Source organism: Sinohyriopsis cumingii, chromosome 2, assembly GCF_028554795.1.
Source record: "Sinohyriopsis cumingii isolate HCF-2022 chromosome 2, ASM2855479v2, whole genome shotgun sequence".
Lineage (NCBI taxonomy): Eukaryota > Metazoa > Mollusca > Bivalvia > Unionida > Unionidae > Sinohyriopsis > Sinohyriopsis cumingii.
Window position 1 is genome coordinate 96,914,682 of NC_142962.1, and position 19,603 is coordinate 96,934,284.

A 19,603-nucleotide genomic window follows, 5' to 3' on the forward strand; every position below is an offset into this window, starting at 1 on the left:
AGCATATACAAATAGGCTAGGGGTCTGTGGTCATGGAACACCAAGTGACTTAGGGGAAGAAACACTCTGAATCTTCTACACTTTAAGCGTTTCCAGGACACAATTTTAGCCATCATAACCGCAAAGAAACCTTACTTTGGAAAACGCTCCGAGTGTTTCGCGTCCATTTTCTTGGGCAGGAAGCAGTTCACCTCCTCCTCTGGATCCGTACGTGTTTATATTAAGCCCTCCCCGCATAAAAAAGGATACAAAAGCCATTAAAGAAATAGAGAGACATAGAGGGAGATATAAAAAGTGAAACGGAGACAGGCAGAGATTAATGTTGTTCAATGTACACCATTACCACCATGCATGTAACCTCATCATATGTAAACAAAGCACTTGATATCCTCTAGAGATTGAAAACGAGTGACATTAATTAAAATATAGTAATGCAACGATCATATACAAAACTAAGTGGAAACGATTTATGCATTTTAACCCTTCTACAACAGCTTTAAGAACGACTAGTCTAAGCACGCAAGCGTTATTTGGCTGAATTTTAGAAATGAACATGCACTACACTGCCATTTGAATTGGGTTCAGTACGTCTTGAAGTCGTTTCCACCCCATCTTTGCTAGCCAAGGTTCCGAAATGTTAACCCTATTTACACCTTGGCTGATCGAGCAGATATTTTTGTACTTCGGGACTCATCAATGGACTCGTAAATAAGCAATTTTCTACCGCCGGTCCGTGTTAGTGTGTATACGTTTACCTCAAATACACATGTAATAGCTTCTCTCTGGTACGTAGCTATACTTTCGATGTTACACTTACAAAGTAAACTTTTGCCGTCAGTTGCCTCCACCATTTTCGGGCAATGTACAATGGACATACTAAAGGAGGCAACTCATGAATCCAAAATATATCGCTAGGACAAAGCAGTAAAATGTCTGCTCGATCCGCCAAGGTGTAGATAGGTTTAACATATCGGAACCTTGGCTGACGAAGATGTTTCAACCCAAATTTACCCAAAGATTTACTCAAATTTCAGGTATGAAATGTAGGAAATTTAATTGTTGCTGATTTTGTGAGACGGTTATTTTGGATCGTTTCTCTAAAATCGTGTACCTGTGTATTTAGCATTTTGTCAGGCATGTTCATACCAGTAATTAAAAGCTATATGTATTCGTCTTTTTTCCGCAGAGGACAACGATTCTATAGAAGAGCTAAACGTTAGCTGGAATCATATACGGTTAACTGGAGCTACAGCATGGGGAGACACAATAAAGGTGACTTTGGTTGTACATGGATATCTTAGACTCGTGAGAGAGAGAGAGAGAGAGAGAGAGAGAGAGAGAGAGAGAGAGAGAGGTCATAGGCGTGGGCTTAAATATTGAGTTTCTCAAACACGACCATGATATAGCCAAATTAAATTGAATCTGCAGACTATTTGACTGTTTCAGTTTGATTTCTTACACATTCCACATTTTATTGATTAAAATAGTATACAGTTTAAGAGGAATATTGGTTGCTGACGCTTGTGTTACATCACCACTCTATACTCTAAACTGTGTATTTTTATTCTAAGCTATATGAACTTCGTCAAGGACAGAAAATAATAAATGCCTTTAAGGCAAAGTTATTATTTTAATGCGTTTTATGTTGCATAATGGAATAGAATCGAATAGATTACATCGAAAATGTATGGCTCCACACTTATCTTCGCTCTAAGGTATTGTGTCTTTGTGGATGAGTTGATGGACTCAGGCCCGAGTCCCGATGTGGTCAATACTGTTTGTTCTTGTGGAAAGCGTCTAAATTCGATGGAACAGTCGCACCGACTGAGACTCTGTTGTGGGATGTGAAGATGGTAGTTATCGGTTGGTTGGGTATTTTAACCTGCAATGGACTGGCGTCCCATTCAGGAATTGTCATGTACTGCTAGGTATTCTGTGCAGTTGATACCTGGATACTCTCCGACCTTATAAATGAGTTATGGTTTTGAGAAGACTCTAATGTTGACTTTTAATATATCATCATAATATTTTCTTTTGCAGAAAAACGGAACTCTTAAAGTTTTAAACTTGTCCTGGAATGGTTTTTGTGATAACGGCGCACGTGCAGTAGCCAAAGGTCTAGAAGTCAACACGGTGCTAGAGCATCTAGATATTTCCAATAATCGGATAAGCTACGAAAGTTGTGCAGTTCTTTCCAAATCGCTGAAAGTCAACACTTCCATAAGAATACTTAATGTACGTGTGCTTCATAATTACCAGAAATCCAATTAAATGTTTTCGTTTACTGACATAAATCCTTTTTCTTAAGGCAATTGTGTTCCATTAATGGCATGCATGTTGTGCAGAGACTAAATGAATAGTTTATAGTTCCAATATTTGGTTATTTAATAGTAAAAACTAAAGAAGGAAACCCAAAAATTCACAATCTTCTAATCTAGAAATATATTTTGTTTCCGTTATTTTGTAAACAAAATACCATCTCAAATACAACACTTTTTCAGAATCAATATAGCCGTGTCAAATATTTTAGAATACGAGAAAGACCCATAAACAATAATACAAATATGAATATTTATTATTTTTTCCTAAGAAAAATACCATCTACATTAGGATTTGGCTGACAAATGCTGTATGAAATTGCTTTCTTTCTGTTTTAACAGTACGTTTATTTTACAGCTCAGTCACAATCCGCTTTCAAACACAGGTGTCATGTCTTTGCTTGGAGGAATAAAGCAGAACGAGGTTTCAGTTATGACGTGCCTGCTGCTTGAGGTATTACTATGCACAAGAACCCACAGTTCGTTCATCACGCAGAGCATGGATCAATCCTATAATGACGCGTAGGGGTGGAAGATTTGTTTATCTTAGTTTCACCCGATTCTATATTAGTTCATTTACAATCTTTGGTTATTTCATTTAAATTACAAAAGCGTGTATATCGACACAACACTTGTCTATGATAGAAATAGATAGTATTCTGAAAAGAACTCCCCATTTTGATAGATTGACACTTCCTTGTGTGTAAAAAAACTGCGCCAAAATTATGTGTGCACTTTAGCAAAATATGTGTAGGATATACATACCTGCATGCATATTTAACGTGAACAACGGAAGTTTGCAAATATTAAAAACGAACCACAGTATATCGCATGAAACTATTGCAGGTGAATTACTAGCTCGCTCATTGTAAATTTATTAATCATAATCCAAATTTGATAAGAATTGCAACAGCTTAACAACAAACAAACAAACAAACAAACCACATCATCGTAACAACCCCAAATTAGTTCACTAGTCTTATACTCCTCACCTTTATTCAATTCGTACCTCAAAATATTGAAAGAAGTACAGTGAAGAAAAGGTCGGGTACCAGACTATCAATTGCATTTGCACTTGTGTCTCCCTACCCCCACCTTTTTTTTTTTTACCTTTCTTTATGAGTGCCATAATAGATTTGGTCAGCATATCAACGAGTCGCCAGGAATCTCTATATAGGCTGGATTTACGTCGTCTCAGCACAGACTGACTCTTTTTATTTGCATAATGCACAAAAAATAATACTACTAAATTGTCTTCTGCATCTCCGTATGTTAATATTTCGATATAAACGTAGTCATTACCATATTTATGGGGCAGTCGATACACTTCAACGCATTTTAATAAAGGCTGGTAACTATTCCGCGCAAGTTTTAGAAAGATAAATCTTATTAATAAGAAAGAAGTTCACTCTAATGCTCCGAATGAAAATCTCAATATAGAGAAAGGATAATTTATATTTTACTAAGATTAAATCCTCCATTGACTTGGAACTTCAAGCATGTGAAAGACAATCCTCTTGTTTGATGGGAGGATGTGGTTTAAATTGTTTCATTATTCATTGCAGGGTCTTCAGATTCATCCGGAAATAAACATGGTAGTGGATGAGATTCGATCACGACAACCGGACTTTGGTATTGTGCATAGTGGGTACGTCAGATCTGCAGATCTCATGATGACCAAGTACCTGGAACCCATCCAAAATAGGTGTAAAAGTGGAAAAGCAGATCCAAATCACAGCGCTTCTTTTTCTTCAGGAAAGTGATTTGTATACGATCTACAACTCAATGTGATTTTTGAAAAAAGATTCTCCAGGTGTAAGCACCCAAAGGCTGACCGCTTTCAATTCAAGAAATGTTCGCATATTCTGAATTTAATAGACAAGAAACTTCATGTAGAGAGCAAGAATGGGATTTGTTGAGACTGGTTTCACCTATTCCACCCATCTTTGTTCCTGGTGGAAGTTTTTTTTAAAAAATATTTAGGACCAGTATGTCTATTGTGTTTATCCGTGTATAACACATCGAAATGCAAACAGTAAAGATTCTGATCTGCCTACGCACAAGGCGCAGACAGATCAGAGTATATGCTGTTGTCTCTACTTATCATTGCAAATGGTCAGCGTAGAGCCTGGTCTGCCAGTGAATTATATGAGGATAAATCGGGAGACAATGCCATTTTCAAATCAGTCATTATGCGATGGCAGATCAAGGTCTAAGCTGCTTGCAGTTAAATCCGACTTATAAGCGAGTACGGACGGTAATTGTATTTGAAGGATTTTGCACTGGTTGTGTTCAGCAAAGTAAGCTTTCATTTTGTGTTCGCATTTTAAGATCCTACTAGTTCTCGTTCCTTGTTAATGTAGTCTGTCTTCTTCTTGTCGTGTCTTCGATTGAGATTAATGTCGTCACAGAGAATGATTGGATGAAAGATATTTTATTAGTCCAGATTGACAAAAGGGTTAGGCCACAAGTTCGTCAAACTCAGTGTTGACCTTTTCCTTGCATATATGAAACACAATACACAAAATATGGGAGCCAATTATTATATATATATATATATATATATATATATATATATATATATATATATATATATATATATATATATATATATATATATATATATATATATATATATATATATATATATATATGAGAGAAAGGGGTATAATAAATGAGATACGTTGTTGGTGGTTCTGAATTCAGTTGATAGATCTGATGTCAATTGAACCGTTTGGAGTCATAGTTAAAATTGTTTTATCTATCCTGAACAAGATCCAGATTTCATTCAGTGGTATGTATACGTTAGCGTACACAAGAGAATATAAATCTGTTGGAAAGAGAAGCAAATAATTATTGATGTTAAATATTATAGGTTGATACTCAGATACATAAAAATAAAAAGACTTAATCCCTCCCCCCCACCTCCAACAATAAACAAACAAAATCGAAGAAGTGTAGACGAATCATGTACGGTAAATAAATAAATCATAATTTAAACTATCACGGTAGATTGATTTCGCAGTTTTACATAAATAGTACAATATTTTTGTTGACATGTTATTAAAATAAGAGTTGTGGAGGCGGTTCTGGCCATATAGTAATTGTCTTTATTTAAATTTGTTAAATCATCAACAACTTTCATTTTGACAAATTTTTCTAATTCCATACGGCATATGAATAAAAAGAGTCTTTATTTACTTCTAATCTTCATAACGCCTGAATAAGGTCTAAATTTTATTTTATGCCGGACATTTTGGTCAACCATTCAAGAAATATCTCGGTCAAATTTTGTACAAAACTGTAGCCTATTTTACAAGAAATTTCAAACTTTATGTTGTTTGTGTTGCCTCAAAACAGGAAATCCATCGAACTTATTTATGTAAATGCTGAAATTTCACACTTCTAATTAATTCAGTGACAATGCTGACCGCGTCATTGTGCCTTTTTTCTGATGATATAATCTTCTGAAGACAAGAAATTTTTCTAATGTAGTATTTTAACATCTTAGTATATATTTTTTATAACGTTATCTATACTGTGACTCCATTTTTCCTCAGAGCAAAGGGTAAAACGACGGTGTGTATGTTGGTTATAGAAGTTGAGTTTGATACACAAACTTCACAAGTTTCGGTTTATTTTAAAAACCGATCACTTCTATTTAGGCATTATGGGATTTATTTACCTCCGAAATTGAAAAGCTTTACAACGTGAAAAATTGCGCACCTCCGATAATGAAGAGTTGGCAACGGAAGTGCTCAAATAAACATCGACAATTTTAAAACACAAATTTACACACTTGTTGGGAAAGAAATGTGCTTTTCTAAATTAATTCCAAGAGATGTACCAGACTGATTTCATTAAGTCATCAAAATTAACAAAGTAATGGGACCGCATATTTGGAACTAAGTTGTTGCTCTTAACATACATACGCGACCTCAGAGTTGGACAGTATAGGGATAATATCCAAAATTGGATAGTAAATAGCCAGATATTAGAATCACTTATTTAGTGACTATGGCGTAGTGTCTGGTACCTTCAAAGACTATATTTAGATATCTCTCACCGATTCGGTACCGTGAAAGACTATTGCCAGATATCTCTCAAAGAATTGGTACTTTCAAAGATTATATTCGTATAAGTCTCAACGAATTTGTTAATAAGACAAAATCAGCCATGTTGAGATTGAAAGTAAATGTGACTCTGAAATGTAAAAAAAAAACCGTGAAAGAAGTTCTTTGTAACAGAATTTTTTTTACAAATTAAAAAAGACCGAACACACACAACAAACATTTGTTTTCTTTATTTCATCATGAATAATTTACACAAAAACATACCCGTTTATGTACTGCCATATAGCCCGACATACATATCGAACGTTTAGCATTTTTCACATTATGAGTGCATCTTCCTGAGCCTTTTCTTCACAGGCAAAACGAAATACATGAATTTTTCTGCCTTATTGTCTGGAAAAGATTATAATAGATTAAAATTTTGAATCTATGTCTTCGTTTCAGTAGCTTCTTTGCAAGATTAGGAAACTGAATGCATCTTTCACAATCACAATGCATAATCTTTTAATTTAATTTTTCTAAGCTTGAAAATCAATCTTTCACTATAATCAGGCAAAATCGATTTATATTGTCCGATTTATTTTACTTTCAAGTAAATAATCAAGTGTATTTATAAATTTTGTTTATTCAGAAAAAAACATTATTTCCGTGGATGGTGAACTAACTTTTATTTCTCTGTCGACCATGTGTTTAAAAACATTATTTCCGTGGATGGTGAACTAACTTTTATTTCTCTGTCGACCATGTGTTTGCAGAGTCCTGAGATACAGATTTCAAAAATGGTAATAAAGCCTGTGTTTTCCTTCGCAGTTGATAGTTTTTTATTTTCGATAACACCCTTTTAGTCTCTTGGCCTAGAGCATCACTATATTCTGCTTGATCTATTGCGGAATATCTCCTGGAAGGAAGGGGAGGAAGTTTACCGTATTTGGGTCCTGTCGTGCTCGCAGGACTTTCCCGAGATTGTTCATTCTGCGGTTGTTCAACCCCGTATGGTATGCGTGGACGACTAATTTCTACTGTGTAAATATCGTCATATCTTGGTAGTGAAATCTGAGGAAGTTCGATAGACAAGATTCGTCGTCGCTCCTCCTTTTTCTTTTGTTCCTTTACTTCAAGCTTTTTATCTTGCATTCTTTCTTTTCTAATATGGTCCTTAACTCCGTTTGCGAGATAGCTGCAAAAAAGAAAATCGAGTAGAGTATGCAATACGCTAGACAAGATGAAATCATTTTGTGTAATATCAGGTAATGAGAAAATAAACAACAGAAAATCATTAAATACGGCGTACAGGAACCATGAATGGTCCTTTTTTGTAATACATTTACGTGATCAATAAAGTCTCTCCATACTGTTTCGTTTCATCGAAATTAACGATTGTGAAATCCTGAACAGTCCTTGTTTACCTATCTCACCAGACGGCTACTATATTTCGTGCAATAATCTAGTTTATATTCTGCTTTTGTTTCCATCGTTATCCACTTCTACAAAAAAGAGAAAGTGATACGATTTCAAACACAATTTAGCCTATAGATGTAGTTTTGGTTACGACTGGAATATTTTTCACGGTGAACATAGACAAAAGACAAAGATTAGTTTTTGATTGTGAATCGATGTAAAACGTAGGACTATGCAGATAATTAATGTTACTGGAATATATCTTAATCCTTAAAAGAACGTAATTAGATTATTTTATATTTAAAAAGTAGCAGAGGAGCCTTTTTCCAGATCAAATAAAATTGCATAATCGAGTTACGCAGTTTTAATGATACGGTGAGAGTGATAAGACAATTGTTTTATGATTAATAAAGATAACACTGGAGAATTCTAGACATAAGAAGATCGCATTTATAGAATGGTCTTTGTTTTGACACACATGAAGAAACAGGTTTAACTCCGGCCACTCCATCAATCCACAAAATATAAAAAATGACCACTCCTTAAACCCCGAAAGATAAACAATGTCCACTTCTTAAACCCACAAAGATGAACAATAACTTTGCTGCAAGACAGTATGATTCAGATGTTCAGACAGGATATAGTATTAAACGAGGTCACACTATCAGTGGATAGAATAAAAGTGAAACTCAAAACCATAATTGTCTCGTGTGGAACTCGCTCACACTTAAAAGCGTCGAAATGACTTTTGTTGTCGTGATACTTACTACTCTAAAATCCCTGGACCAGTCGTACTTGATGGTTTACTATTCTAAAATCCCTGGACCAGTCATACTTGATGGTTTACTACTCTAAAATCACTGGACCAGTCATACTTGATGGTTTACTACTCTAAAATCACTGGACCAGTCATACTTGATGGTTTACTACTCTAAAATCACTGGACCAGTCATACTTGATGGTTTACTACTCTAAAATCACTGGACCAGTCATACTTGATGGCTCACTACTCTAAAATCACTGGACCAGTCATACTTGATGGTTTACTACTCTAAAATCACTGGACCAGTCATACTTGATGGCTCACTACTCTAAAATCACTGGATCAGTCATACTTGATGGTTTACTACTCTAAAATCACTGGACCAGTCATACTTGATGGTTTACTACTCTAAAATCACTGGACCAGTCATACTTGATGGCTCACTACTCTAAAATCACTGGACCAGTCATACTTGATGGTTTACTACTCTAAAATCACTGGACCAGTCATACTTGATGGTATTGTTTCACAAAATTATATGTAATTAACCAGTAATGAAAAATTATTTACTATGAAGTACTTTTTACGCATTATTATAAATAATGACACAAATCTACATTGTTTTTAATTCAATAGTATTCATATAGGACATATAGGTGATATAAATATTTCGCAAGTTTAACGAGAAAGTAACAATAACGATATATAAAAATACTTATTTGTTTACATGTTTGGACAGGGAAAAAAGTGTGGTCAAAGCTAGTTGTGTCGAAGAATGACAATCTAGATAATAAATATTAATTTATTGATTTCAAATATTAAAATGATCATATCCAATGCTTAAAAAAATCAGATTTAAAGATCCCATGAAACGGTGATTCCATTGTAATAAACAACAACACCTCTGGAATAAAATAGCTGAAACGGTAAAAAATGAAGAAGGAATAAATTCGGTATTTGATGTTGGCAAATACACAAATTTTGTTTTCGGCTCTATTTGCAGTACACTTTGGAAATTTTGAAGATGAACAAGGCCAGGTCTAAAACAACACATGATGACTCAGAACACGATGCAGGTGTTTTAGATTCAATGATAGGAACTGCAAAACACTCGATATAAATCTGAAATCGTTTACAAGTTTAAATGACCTGAAGAAACGTCGCTAGTTACTGACAATGAAAACAAATGTGGTAGACGGCCTTCCTGCTGACTTGTTGAAAAAGACCTAAATACAATTTAGGAAGAATCGATTAAATACAATTTAGGAAGAATCGAGTATTCCCTGGATTGCTTCCGTTGTTTTAAAAGACTGACAAACAGTTGTGGTTTAAGATACATTTGCTGCGCTCCACCGAACTGCTCATGATGAGATTATTTTAGATTTAAACCCACTATTTTGCGTTTACAATGGTAGAGAAAACTAGGATCATGTTTTATGAAAATTGACACTCATACATTAAATATATTAAGTTTCATTGGCGTCTTTGAAATAAAGAACATAGAAGGGAATTCATACAAATGAACTTTAAAAAAATTTGTGCTTTGTGTAAATGATTGTATAAATAATTATATAGTGAAAACATTGGATTAGCGTATCGTTAAATAACTCGAACGGTAACATATATAACAATTGTCTTCATTTCACGTTGCTCTGAGTTTTCTTTGTTTTTTTCATATAACTCTTTCAGGAACTCATTATAGAAATCCGTGATAATTTGATTGAATTGCTATGGAATGTATATATTTTTAATTTCCCGCAACTCTAACATTTTGTTGTTCTCTGGTATTTGTTTCCATACATTTTAAATCGCATGTCCATAATAATCAAGAAATGCTGCGCCACAAATCTGCTAAATCTTCTCATAGGATAAAAAAAAATCTGTTTCGAACAATAATGTAATTTATTTTAATAAAGAACAAAAACAATTAATTTTCATACTATTTATTGGCAAAAGAATCATGATCACCACTATTTTTATGATTGATTTTATTAAACCAGAGAGGGTCATGTTTAATATCTTCTGGGATCGCAGTGAGACTTTCTTGCAAAAATACCCATGGACGAATTATGTTTCCACAGACACCGTGAAAATGTGTAGCTACATCAAACAATCACACTACCGTTAAACGTGATAACTTGAAGCCATCAAACATTTGTAATGTTCCGCACAAAAGCAGTTTTCAGGATGCATACTTTCGAGGATCAAATATCTTTTTCTTCAAATCCAAGCCATTTGTAATGCTCGACATACTTATAAAATATCTGGTAATAAAGTCCATCGCTCAAAAAAGCTCGTATTACAATTTATTTCTTTCGATTTCGTCTTCATTCTCTTTTCATAACAAGTACAAAAATGTTTTCTTTATTTTATTGTTTTTATAATATGATCTTGTTGGTCAGGATGACTGGATTAATAAAAGCAAAATTAACCCTGTAATTTTGCAAGCAGGAGACAAATAACGAGAAACAAACGGTCACATTTTATCATTGGTTCCAATTTTTCATAAAAGTCCACTCTATTATAGCAGTAGAACAGCTGCTCATCAACCGAGAAAACTACACTACTAGAATCAATAGTTCCTCTCCTACCAGTTGAATAGTAAATTTAACTTTTTGTCATGCAATTATTTAGTAGTGACGTATTATGCGTCTTTTCAAAGACTTTTATTTAGGCCTTTGCACTTAGTTTGTATACAAATTTAGGTGTCAGATCTATCTGTGTATGACCAGGTCTATAACAAAATCCAGTGTCAAAATTTTGCACACACAACTGCAAGATAAGATTACCAAGCATATCTCTTCCTTTCAAAGCTACATCTCTTCTTTTGATAATATCGCGAAACAGTCGTCACCAATTAACACCGCTTATTCATAAACTACTCAAAGCTTATCATTAGACAAATAACAAAAATTATATAAGGCACGAATATACAGCCTACTTCAGAAATTAATTCAAATAACCTTAAGATTAGAAACTGAGGTTGAAGGGAAGAGACCAGCATTTATTGCGAATAATTTCCGTAACGGTTCCACGACCTCCACCCTTTATTTCCCATCTCGAACTCATAATTCCAACCCATCCCAACCAAAGACAGTTTTGTTCCTGTATTTTCCTTTTTCGTTCCCAATAAATATTTAAATCAATGGCAAAGAGAATCTGGATAAGGTGCTGCAGGAATAGCTGCTGACATGGTTATTTTCTTGGACCAATATAATTTGTTGCAAAAATAAAACACAGCTGTACGTAACAAGCTATTGATTTTCAAAAAATTGAAGTCTCCGCTTCATTTAATTAATTGTTTGATGTACAAAGAAAAATATCAAGTGGTATGGAGAGAATGGCCTCTCGCGTGGCACCAAGAGATCTTCTAGTCACGTTCAACCAGATCTCTAGCGTGGCTCTTTAACATCTTTCTCAGTCAAGTGTCGGGTAAAGGTCAATATAAACGATAACAGCATACAATCGAAGCTTACCAAACATGTGGTAAAGTCTCCGAATTGTTGACAGACTAGTGAGCCTTCTGAATAAAAACATTACATAAACAAACTTTTCTTTAGTGTTTTGTTTGCATTTTGGGTAAGATATATTATATGTAGGTAATACATGTTTCTGTTTCTGCACGAAACTCGGCACATCATCAATTTTGTAGTCATACATTCTACCATCTCTGAAGTATATTATAAGAATGTTTACATTTATCCTTTATATACCAATCTTGATAACTGACGTTACGGTACTGGCGGTGCATTTTTCAAACAAACAAATTACATCAATCGATAAAACTGAAATGTACAGAATTTTACCGGGCTATCGCTCGGCGTTTATCTCAGTCACTTTAGAATTTGGTTGAACGAGACTAAAATATGCTCCAAAAGGAATACTATGCTCCAAAAGGAATACTATGCTCCTCTACCCGGCTCAAAAACAAGCATATTTAGAAATCGTTACAGCTACGGTGTCAGCATTGGCAAGGCTGTGGAACAATACAACCCGTGATTACTTTGCAAGCTTCGCGAAATAATGCAGCTATAATAGCAATTGTTCATTATGTGCCCTAAATGTCACAGTCCAAAAAATTCTGCGACATTCTGACGACTTATCAGAAATTAAAATAATTCATGCACAACAAACGGAAAAGTTTGCATCACACAGTCCATGAAACCTGTAGCTTATGAGGCGTTTCTTGTTCTTTTCCAGACGTCTTGCAACAATCTGCATATCTGAATCATTCAGGGGCGCTCCCAGTTTCTGGAAAATGTTAATTAATCCAATGAGCAATGATCACTTGACGTTAATAATGGCGTGTCATCCAGTTCTTGAAATTATGCGCGATAATATGTCGTGCTTCTATATGCGGTCTTGTTTTCGTTTTGTTTAAATGTTTGATGTAACATACTGACTGATGGGATTATCATCCTTTATGTTTTATTTATAAAGTTTCTAACCTTCTAAGAGATTAATAGATTTTTTTCGCTTCTGAAAGCACAATGTGGGTAAAGAAATTTAATTAACAACCGAAGTAGAGCCAACACAATATTACGGAGAAATGTTGCTTTAATTATTTCCTTTAAACAAAAGACTTCTAAAATGTGCATATTATATAGAATCAATACTATAACATTTCGTCAATTAATCACAATGAATTATTGATAATTAAGTTACCCGCTGAATGGAAATAATAGGTCCATCCTACTGATGCCATAAAATATCGATTGAGCAACCAGTGTTCATCCGTATCCATTTTATATATATATATATATATATATATATATATATATATATATATATATATATATATATATATATATATATATATATATATATATATATATATATATATATATACACATATACAAACAGTGATAAAGACATCAACGATTCCTACCATGCTATTAATGACAGATTTCTCTAAATAACAATATCGAGTAGATGTTTGATAATTTTATTGACCAATTAACTTAAAGGATCCAGAATAAAAAGCATTGTGCAACTCAGCTCTACAAATGTAGAAAAAAAGACTTCTTTTCGGTTAATACCTGCCATGATGTCGACGACGAAACCATGTTATACAATTATGTTAAGCACATCAAATTTGGAGATCATCTCTCATTCATACCTTCAAACCTCTGACTACTTCCTGCTTGCTGACATAACCGTCATTGTCCTGGTCGAACATGCGGAAGAGATCTATGACTCGAATCCCTATGGAAGCCAGGTATCGCACCAGGATGGTGACCGGATCCTCTGGAAGCACTGAATAAAGAAATGCACAAATGAAGACATAATATTAATGTATGAAACTTTAAAACAATACATAGGTCACAAGCATATACATTTTATTAGTACCAATCCTAAAGGTTATTTTGCGTCTGAAAAAATCGTAATTCGGTAAATAACGAAATCACGACATCTCTAGTTAAATATCAAAATTTCTCATCAGTAAATTAACGGATTAATTCAAATTACTGTTTCCTTCGTGCTCGCAATATTAGCCTTGTGCACGTGACACGCAGTAACTCATCTTACTATTACACCCCCCATTATGTGCATGTAATTACTTGGCCACCATCTTAAAATGAGTGCGAAACCATTTTCTCAACTTCTAGATTTTTATTTTTGGAACAAAATCGGCCTATACCTTACTACCGAAAATATACATACTCTTTGATATCAAAATCTAACTACTACTTTAAATGGAGTTGTAGAACGCTAAAATTGCGGTTGATTCAAAGTCACAACACAGAATAAATCAAATTCATTTCACAAGATAAAAAATGGAATAAAGCTGCACTGTAATCAACTCAACAATTTTCATAAAGGTGATGGAAATAGTTAATCATATAAACTTTTAAGCAACAATGTCTGTATCTAAATGGAATGGTAAATTTTGATATCAGTCTGAGGTAATTCTTAGGTTTGACAGAATTGAAATATATCGTGCCAATTGCTGACAATAAAAGTATCATCTGTAGATGGATGTCAGCCACTCACATTTCCAGCTTGTCAAACGTAACGGTCGCTATTTGAACCGTTTGAATGAATGAGAAACAACAGTATTTAAAGCATTTGTATTAGTTAGAAAATCTATGTGTTTATGCAAACATTTATCGCTTGTGGGAACAAATTAAACGTGACAAAATGGAATAAAATTGGATAACCAGTGGCAAACAGACATTATTTTACATGTAAGCACAACAACCATACAATGGTGTACACAAATACATTTTGACAGTTATACCTGGGCCGAAAAAGTAAATATAAAGAAAGGAGATGACATAAAAGACACATTAACGTGCGTCTTCAAGAGAGAATTTCTAAAAATATAACGTTTGCTGATGGGAAAGTATGTTACAACAAAAGAGTCAACTATTTTTCGAACAAAGAAAATGTGGCGAACTTTTCCGACAAAATATTCAAGTTGTTTGAACGTTTAACAGATCTCAGACGAAGATAATGTGGAAGAATTCACTCAAACCGAAATCACAAAATGGGTTGACGTTTGATCAGATGTAATTAAGGGATACAATAACACTCATCACACATCAGTCAACATGACCCAAGTTGAAAAGCATGGATCAATATAAGATGAAAAGCACGGATCAATATACCGTCTGTACTCGCTTATAAGTCGAGCTTCAAACAACAAAGATGTACTGATTACTTCTAATAGACCCAGATCTATCGGCGCATTATCCGACTGGAAAACTGGATCTGTGTAGTTTGCAGTTGAACTCGGCTTACCACCGAGTATATACGGTATACGGTTGCTTTACAACTTATACATGTGATTAAATAGTTTACAAACTGGATGAGGGGCACCGAGTGGCCGAGTGGTCTAAAGCGCTTACCGTTACGGATCACTGCCATCTCACCTCTGTCTGCGTGGGTTCGAGTCTCGGGTTCGGCCTATGTGGGTATGTGAGAAAGCTTGCCAGTAGCTTCTCGTGGGTCGGTGGTTCTTTCTGGAGTTTTCCCGGGTTCTTCCTCCACCATTAATACTGGCCGCCATGTATAGTCTATCTTGTGCTGAAAAATGGCGTTAAACCCCACAACAACAACAACAACAACAACTACAAACTGGATGACTTGAATCGGAAGATATAAGGGGCATGATCAGGCACGAGTGCACGAGAGTGACTGTCTTTTTCACCCGAGTGATGTGCCGTAGCAGGTTGGTGATGAATAAGAACGACCCCCAGTGGACTATCTACTTGAACACTGCAGCATTGAGCATGAAGGCGATAGTTTTGCTCTTTGAGGATGCGTCAACGAGCACTGCATACGCTTGTGATACGGACAGTTTCTTCAGTCTCATCATTAACAAGGCATCAGTGATAATTAAGGGCGTTCGAATCCAGATCTATGTCTAGGACATTGTAAATGCTTTCAGCGGAAAGAAGCGGTGAAAATAATGGCTATAGAGTCTTTCAGAGACATGGAACATCCGTCGCCTTTTACCTAAACCAGTTTGTTCTTGTTCTCGACATGAGGTTAATGGAAGATGCATACGTAAATGTCGCCATGGACGCCTAGCTCAATATAAAGCACGGCAAGTTTATGCATGTCCGCTTACGGTATTTTATATGGAACAGTAGAGTGTGCAAAGATAAAGTTGTTAAAACCATACATGATGCCTAGACCACCGTACGCCAAGGACTTCGGAAACATGGTTTACTAAGAAACCTTATTTGGCGGCCTCATGGGGTGGGTGGGGGTTGGGGTTCGATGATTGCTGAAATAAACTATTCATTATGAATCCAGCCAACTCGACAGTGATGACGGTGTAAAGTTCAAAGGTACCATATACTGAGAAAGCAAGATCCTTGACAGCAACCGATAGCAAACTTTTTGGGAAGATTAAGCTTGCTATTGAGTATGAGTTGAGTTGCGAGACTGGCCTTAAACCATCCGAGAGTTCGCTGTATGGGGTCAATAACTAGATGGAGGTCTTGTCAAGCTCTTTGCATAGGTAGCCTTTGCTGTGGACAAATCTAGATCTTTTCTTGCTGAACTGCATCCAGGCTGCATTGTTATAGCGCTAGTCAGGTTAGCCGTATACATTTTATCGCAGTCTCTGATCTTGCTGCCGTACTGTTGAAACAGGCTTTTTGGTGGCTATCCGGGGAACACCATTGTGAGGGATAAGCTCTCCAATCACACTGAAAATAATCCCACGTTCCTTAACTGATCTCGATGCCATTCAGGTAGCTCTTGGGCCTCAATCATCCCGCTGAGTACTAGTAGCATTCAGAGAGAACAAGCTCATTTTAACCGTAGTTACACAATGTTTCCAGTCAGATTGGAAAGGAGAAGTCGTCGACCATGCGGTTGCGGCAGACCTAATTGTCGGGCTCGATGTTATCTGGAGAACAATACAACTCTCGGATCTTCGGGTTCTCGCCGGTAATGCAGACCACTCTCGTACTGTCTGCTACATTGTGGCGGACTTTCATGATGTCGTTGACACAGTTCACAAAGATAACCATCTTTAGTCACATTGCAATGGAAAGCCACTTGCCGCTAAGCTGGTCGATGGTTTTTTGTGGATGGTAGCTGTAGCCGGACATGATTTTGTGTGAAGATCTTGAAAATATTGACGTCCGCTTTTAATAACCGAACGTAGCTATCGTACATGAGTAACTCAAAGAGCGTCTTATCGTGTGTTTTGCGCCGCTCTGGTTCAAACCTGGAGACCACGTTTGCAGCGACTGTTCATAGCAAAAATAGGTAGGCGCTACATGCAGTCAAACCTTGATATAAGCCCTGCACATCTCCCATTGTTCGTCATAGTTAGCAGGGAGAGATGACCGGAGTTGGCATGCTCCAAAGACCTCCGTATGTGATGCAAAGGTTGACCGTTAGGCGGCTCTTCTCAAGAGCCCGCTTGTACCAGCCAAGAAACGCACAGAGTATGCATTGATTGAGTTGAATGCATGCGCTATCATAAACGCGGTTGAAGTGTGTCTACCCACCAGAAAAAGAAAGAAGATTGGTCTCTGCCACCCTCGAGTATATCCGTTTTCGGCCAATCATCCAAAGGCTCGTGTATTTCTGCGAAACGAAGGACAACACGAGCCCCCAGGCTCGAGAGTGTCAGGAATCTCTAACCAGCCTAGTTTTGTCTATCTCTATAAAGAGCACAGTAACAATCTCCTCTCCTTTTTTGCAAGCACCAAGCGAAAGTTCTCGAACAGGCTGGGTCCTTGTCCTCTCCTTGAGCTTCTTTCCTGTCCTTAAACGTATTCTCAAGGTTTATTTTGTGGGTGTGCTCTTTGGGTTGTTCTAGCACAACGGTTGACATATCAGGCCGTACCACACTTGTGCCGTGGTGACCTTAAATTTGCTGCTGTTTGAAGCAGAACATCATCAAAACCATCAATAATGGCATTAGCCGCCATTGAGAACTATATTCCGAACCACATTCGTTCACATGTAACAATATGGCGGCAGAAGGAGACAAAGTCAGAATCAGAAAAAGCTTTGCCGTTGCTGACATACCAAATGAGGCGCAGTCCATTAGAGGCAAATCAACAAACACATCAAACTGAAGTGTATTCCTACAACTACTTCAGAGGTTATTTAACAACCTGACGGAAATGGCCGAATGGTTTTCTGATCAATTGGAAATGCTACAGTAGCTGCTACAGGCGCAAACTCGCTGAGCCATTTCCAATAAGTCAAGAAATAACCTATTACGTAGTTAAACGAATACACCTGAAATTTGATGGATTTGCTGATTCGCCTTTGGCAGAGTGCACCACATGTTCCGAGCATGATTTGTTCTCCTTCCGCCCAATGATATGCCATGGGAAAATAAATAATTCCGAATGTAGTTCTTAATGGCAGCGAATTATAACCGAGGTTTCTATCTCGACTTGATGGGAAAGGCAGAGGATGCTCTATACTTGAAGCTGTTGTAGCATATTCATTTTGTACACATCACACCCCCATTTGGACCTCTTCCATTATTTCTGGGAGAAAAAAATAGGCCTCGAATATATGTTGGTGCAGTAATTTATAGCACAAGTATACATTTGGTTTGCCGAAAGTTTCTTCGTAGAAAAAGAACCGCAATCTATTTGGACCACCTTGGATATTTATAATATTGGATTGGATTGATCGTAAGACGGACCAAAAGTTACGAATGAAACAATAGTTCCATGCATTCGCAACTTCTTTGTTTATCCTTGTTTTGTAACCAGCCTAAGTGGTCCGAGTGTCAGTTGTTTGGCATACAATTGAGGTATGACCCGTTGTTATGATTCTATGATCTTAAACTAGTAACATAAAGAACAAAGCCAGTACGTTTTGTAAAACTTAACAAATAATTTAATACTCTAAGTTATATAATGCAAATTTGACTGGAACTTAAAGTATTTTGAATTATATCAAGAAAAATCCTAAAAGTGTTCCAAATGAATTCTAGGTCTTGAATGTGCTGATGTACAAATGACCTTAAATGTGCTAAAGTGCCAACAGTCTTGATGTATCACATTGGCATTTTCCAGAACGTCTTTGAATGAATTCACAATAATCTGAAAATACTGTTTAGTCAAAACAGTCATACGAGCACTTTATAATGCGAATAAATAATTTAAATAAAAAGTATTCCTCTAAAAAAGCTACACACAACGGTAAATACTCTGTATACCGAGCATGAAATAAAAATAGCAATATGAATAGGAATAATTGTTCACTTCTCACCTTATATACATCTCTATTACGATTATATGCCGCAATTTATAACCACGTAACATATGGCGCAATACTAAATCATACCAATGGAAAATTACCTCAGTCTTTAAACAGGGTCATTATTAAGGCTGCGACTAGAACCCAAACCCAAGCAAACAACTTATTTATTTAATAATTATCTTAAAACAGAATCTAAATTAAAATTAAATTAAAATTAAATTAAATTAAATTAAAATTAAACACGCATTATAGACATACGTGAATCTACAGTCAGGGACTAAAATTAAACATGCATTATAGACATACGTGAATCTACAGTCAGGGACTAAAATTAAACACGCATTATAGACATA

General features: G+C 35.8%; 2 protein-coding genes across 2 annotated transcripts in view; one reads left to right on the top strand and one right to left on the bottom strand.

Moving 5' to 3' along the window:
• Positions 1-4,307, top strand: part of LOC149805433 (uncharacterized) — a 31,769-nt gene extending 27,462 nt beyond the window's left edge. Inside the window, exons 8-11 of the mRNA XM_089950015.1 lie at positions 1,187-1,272; positions 2,041-2,235; positions 2,677-2,772; positions 3,884-4,307. Of these exons, the coding sequence (XP_089806141.1) occupies positions 1,187-1,272; positions 2,041-2,235; positions 2,677-2,772; positions 3,884-4,081 (575 nt within the window). The 3' untranslated portion in view covers positions 4,082-4,307. The remainder of the gene's footprint in view (positions 1-1,186; positions 1,273-2,040; positions 2,236-2,676; positions 2,773-3,883) is intronic.
• Positions 4,308-6,944: 2,637 nt separating this feature from the next.
• The window catches only part of LOC149805434 (uncharacterized), a 36,371-nt gene continuing 23,712 nt past the window's right edge, over positions 6,945-19,603 (bottom strand). Inside the window, exons 11-13 of the mRNA XM_089934210.1 lie at positions 13,672-13,808; positions 12,718-12,803; positions 6,945-7,568 (exon numbers count right to left, since the gene is read on the bottom strand). Of these exons, the coding sequence (XP_089790336.1) occupies positions 7,118-7,568; positions 12,718-12,803; positions 13,672-13,808 (674 nt within the window). The 3' untranslated portion in view covers positions 6,945-7,117. The remainder of the gene's footprint in view (positions 7,569-12,717; positions 12,804-13,671; positions 13,809-19,603) is intronic.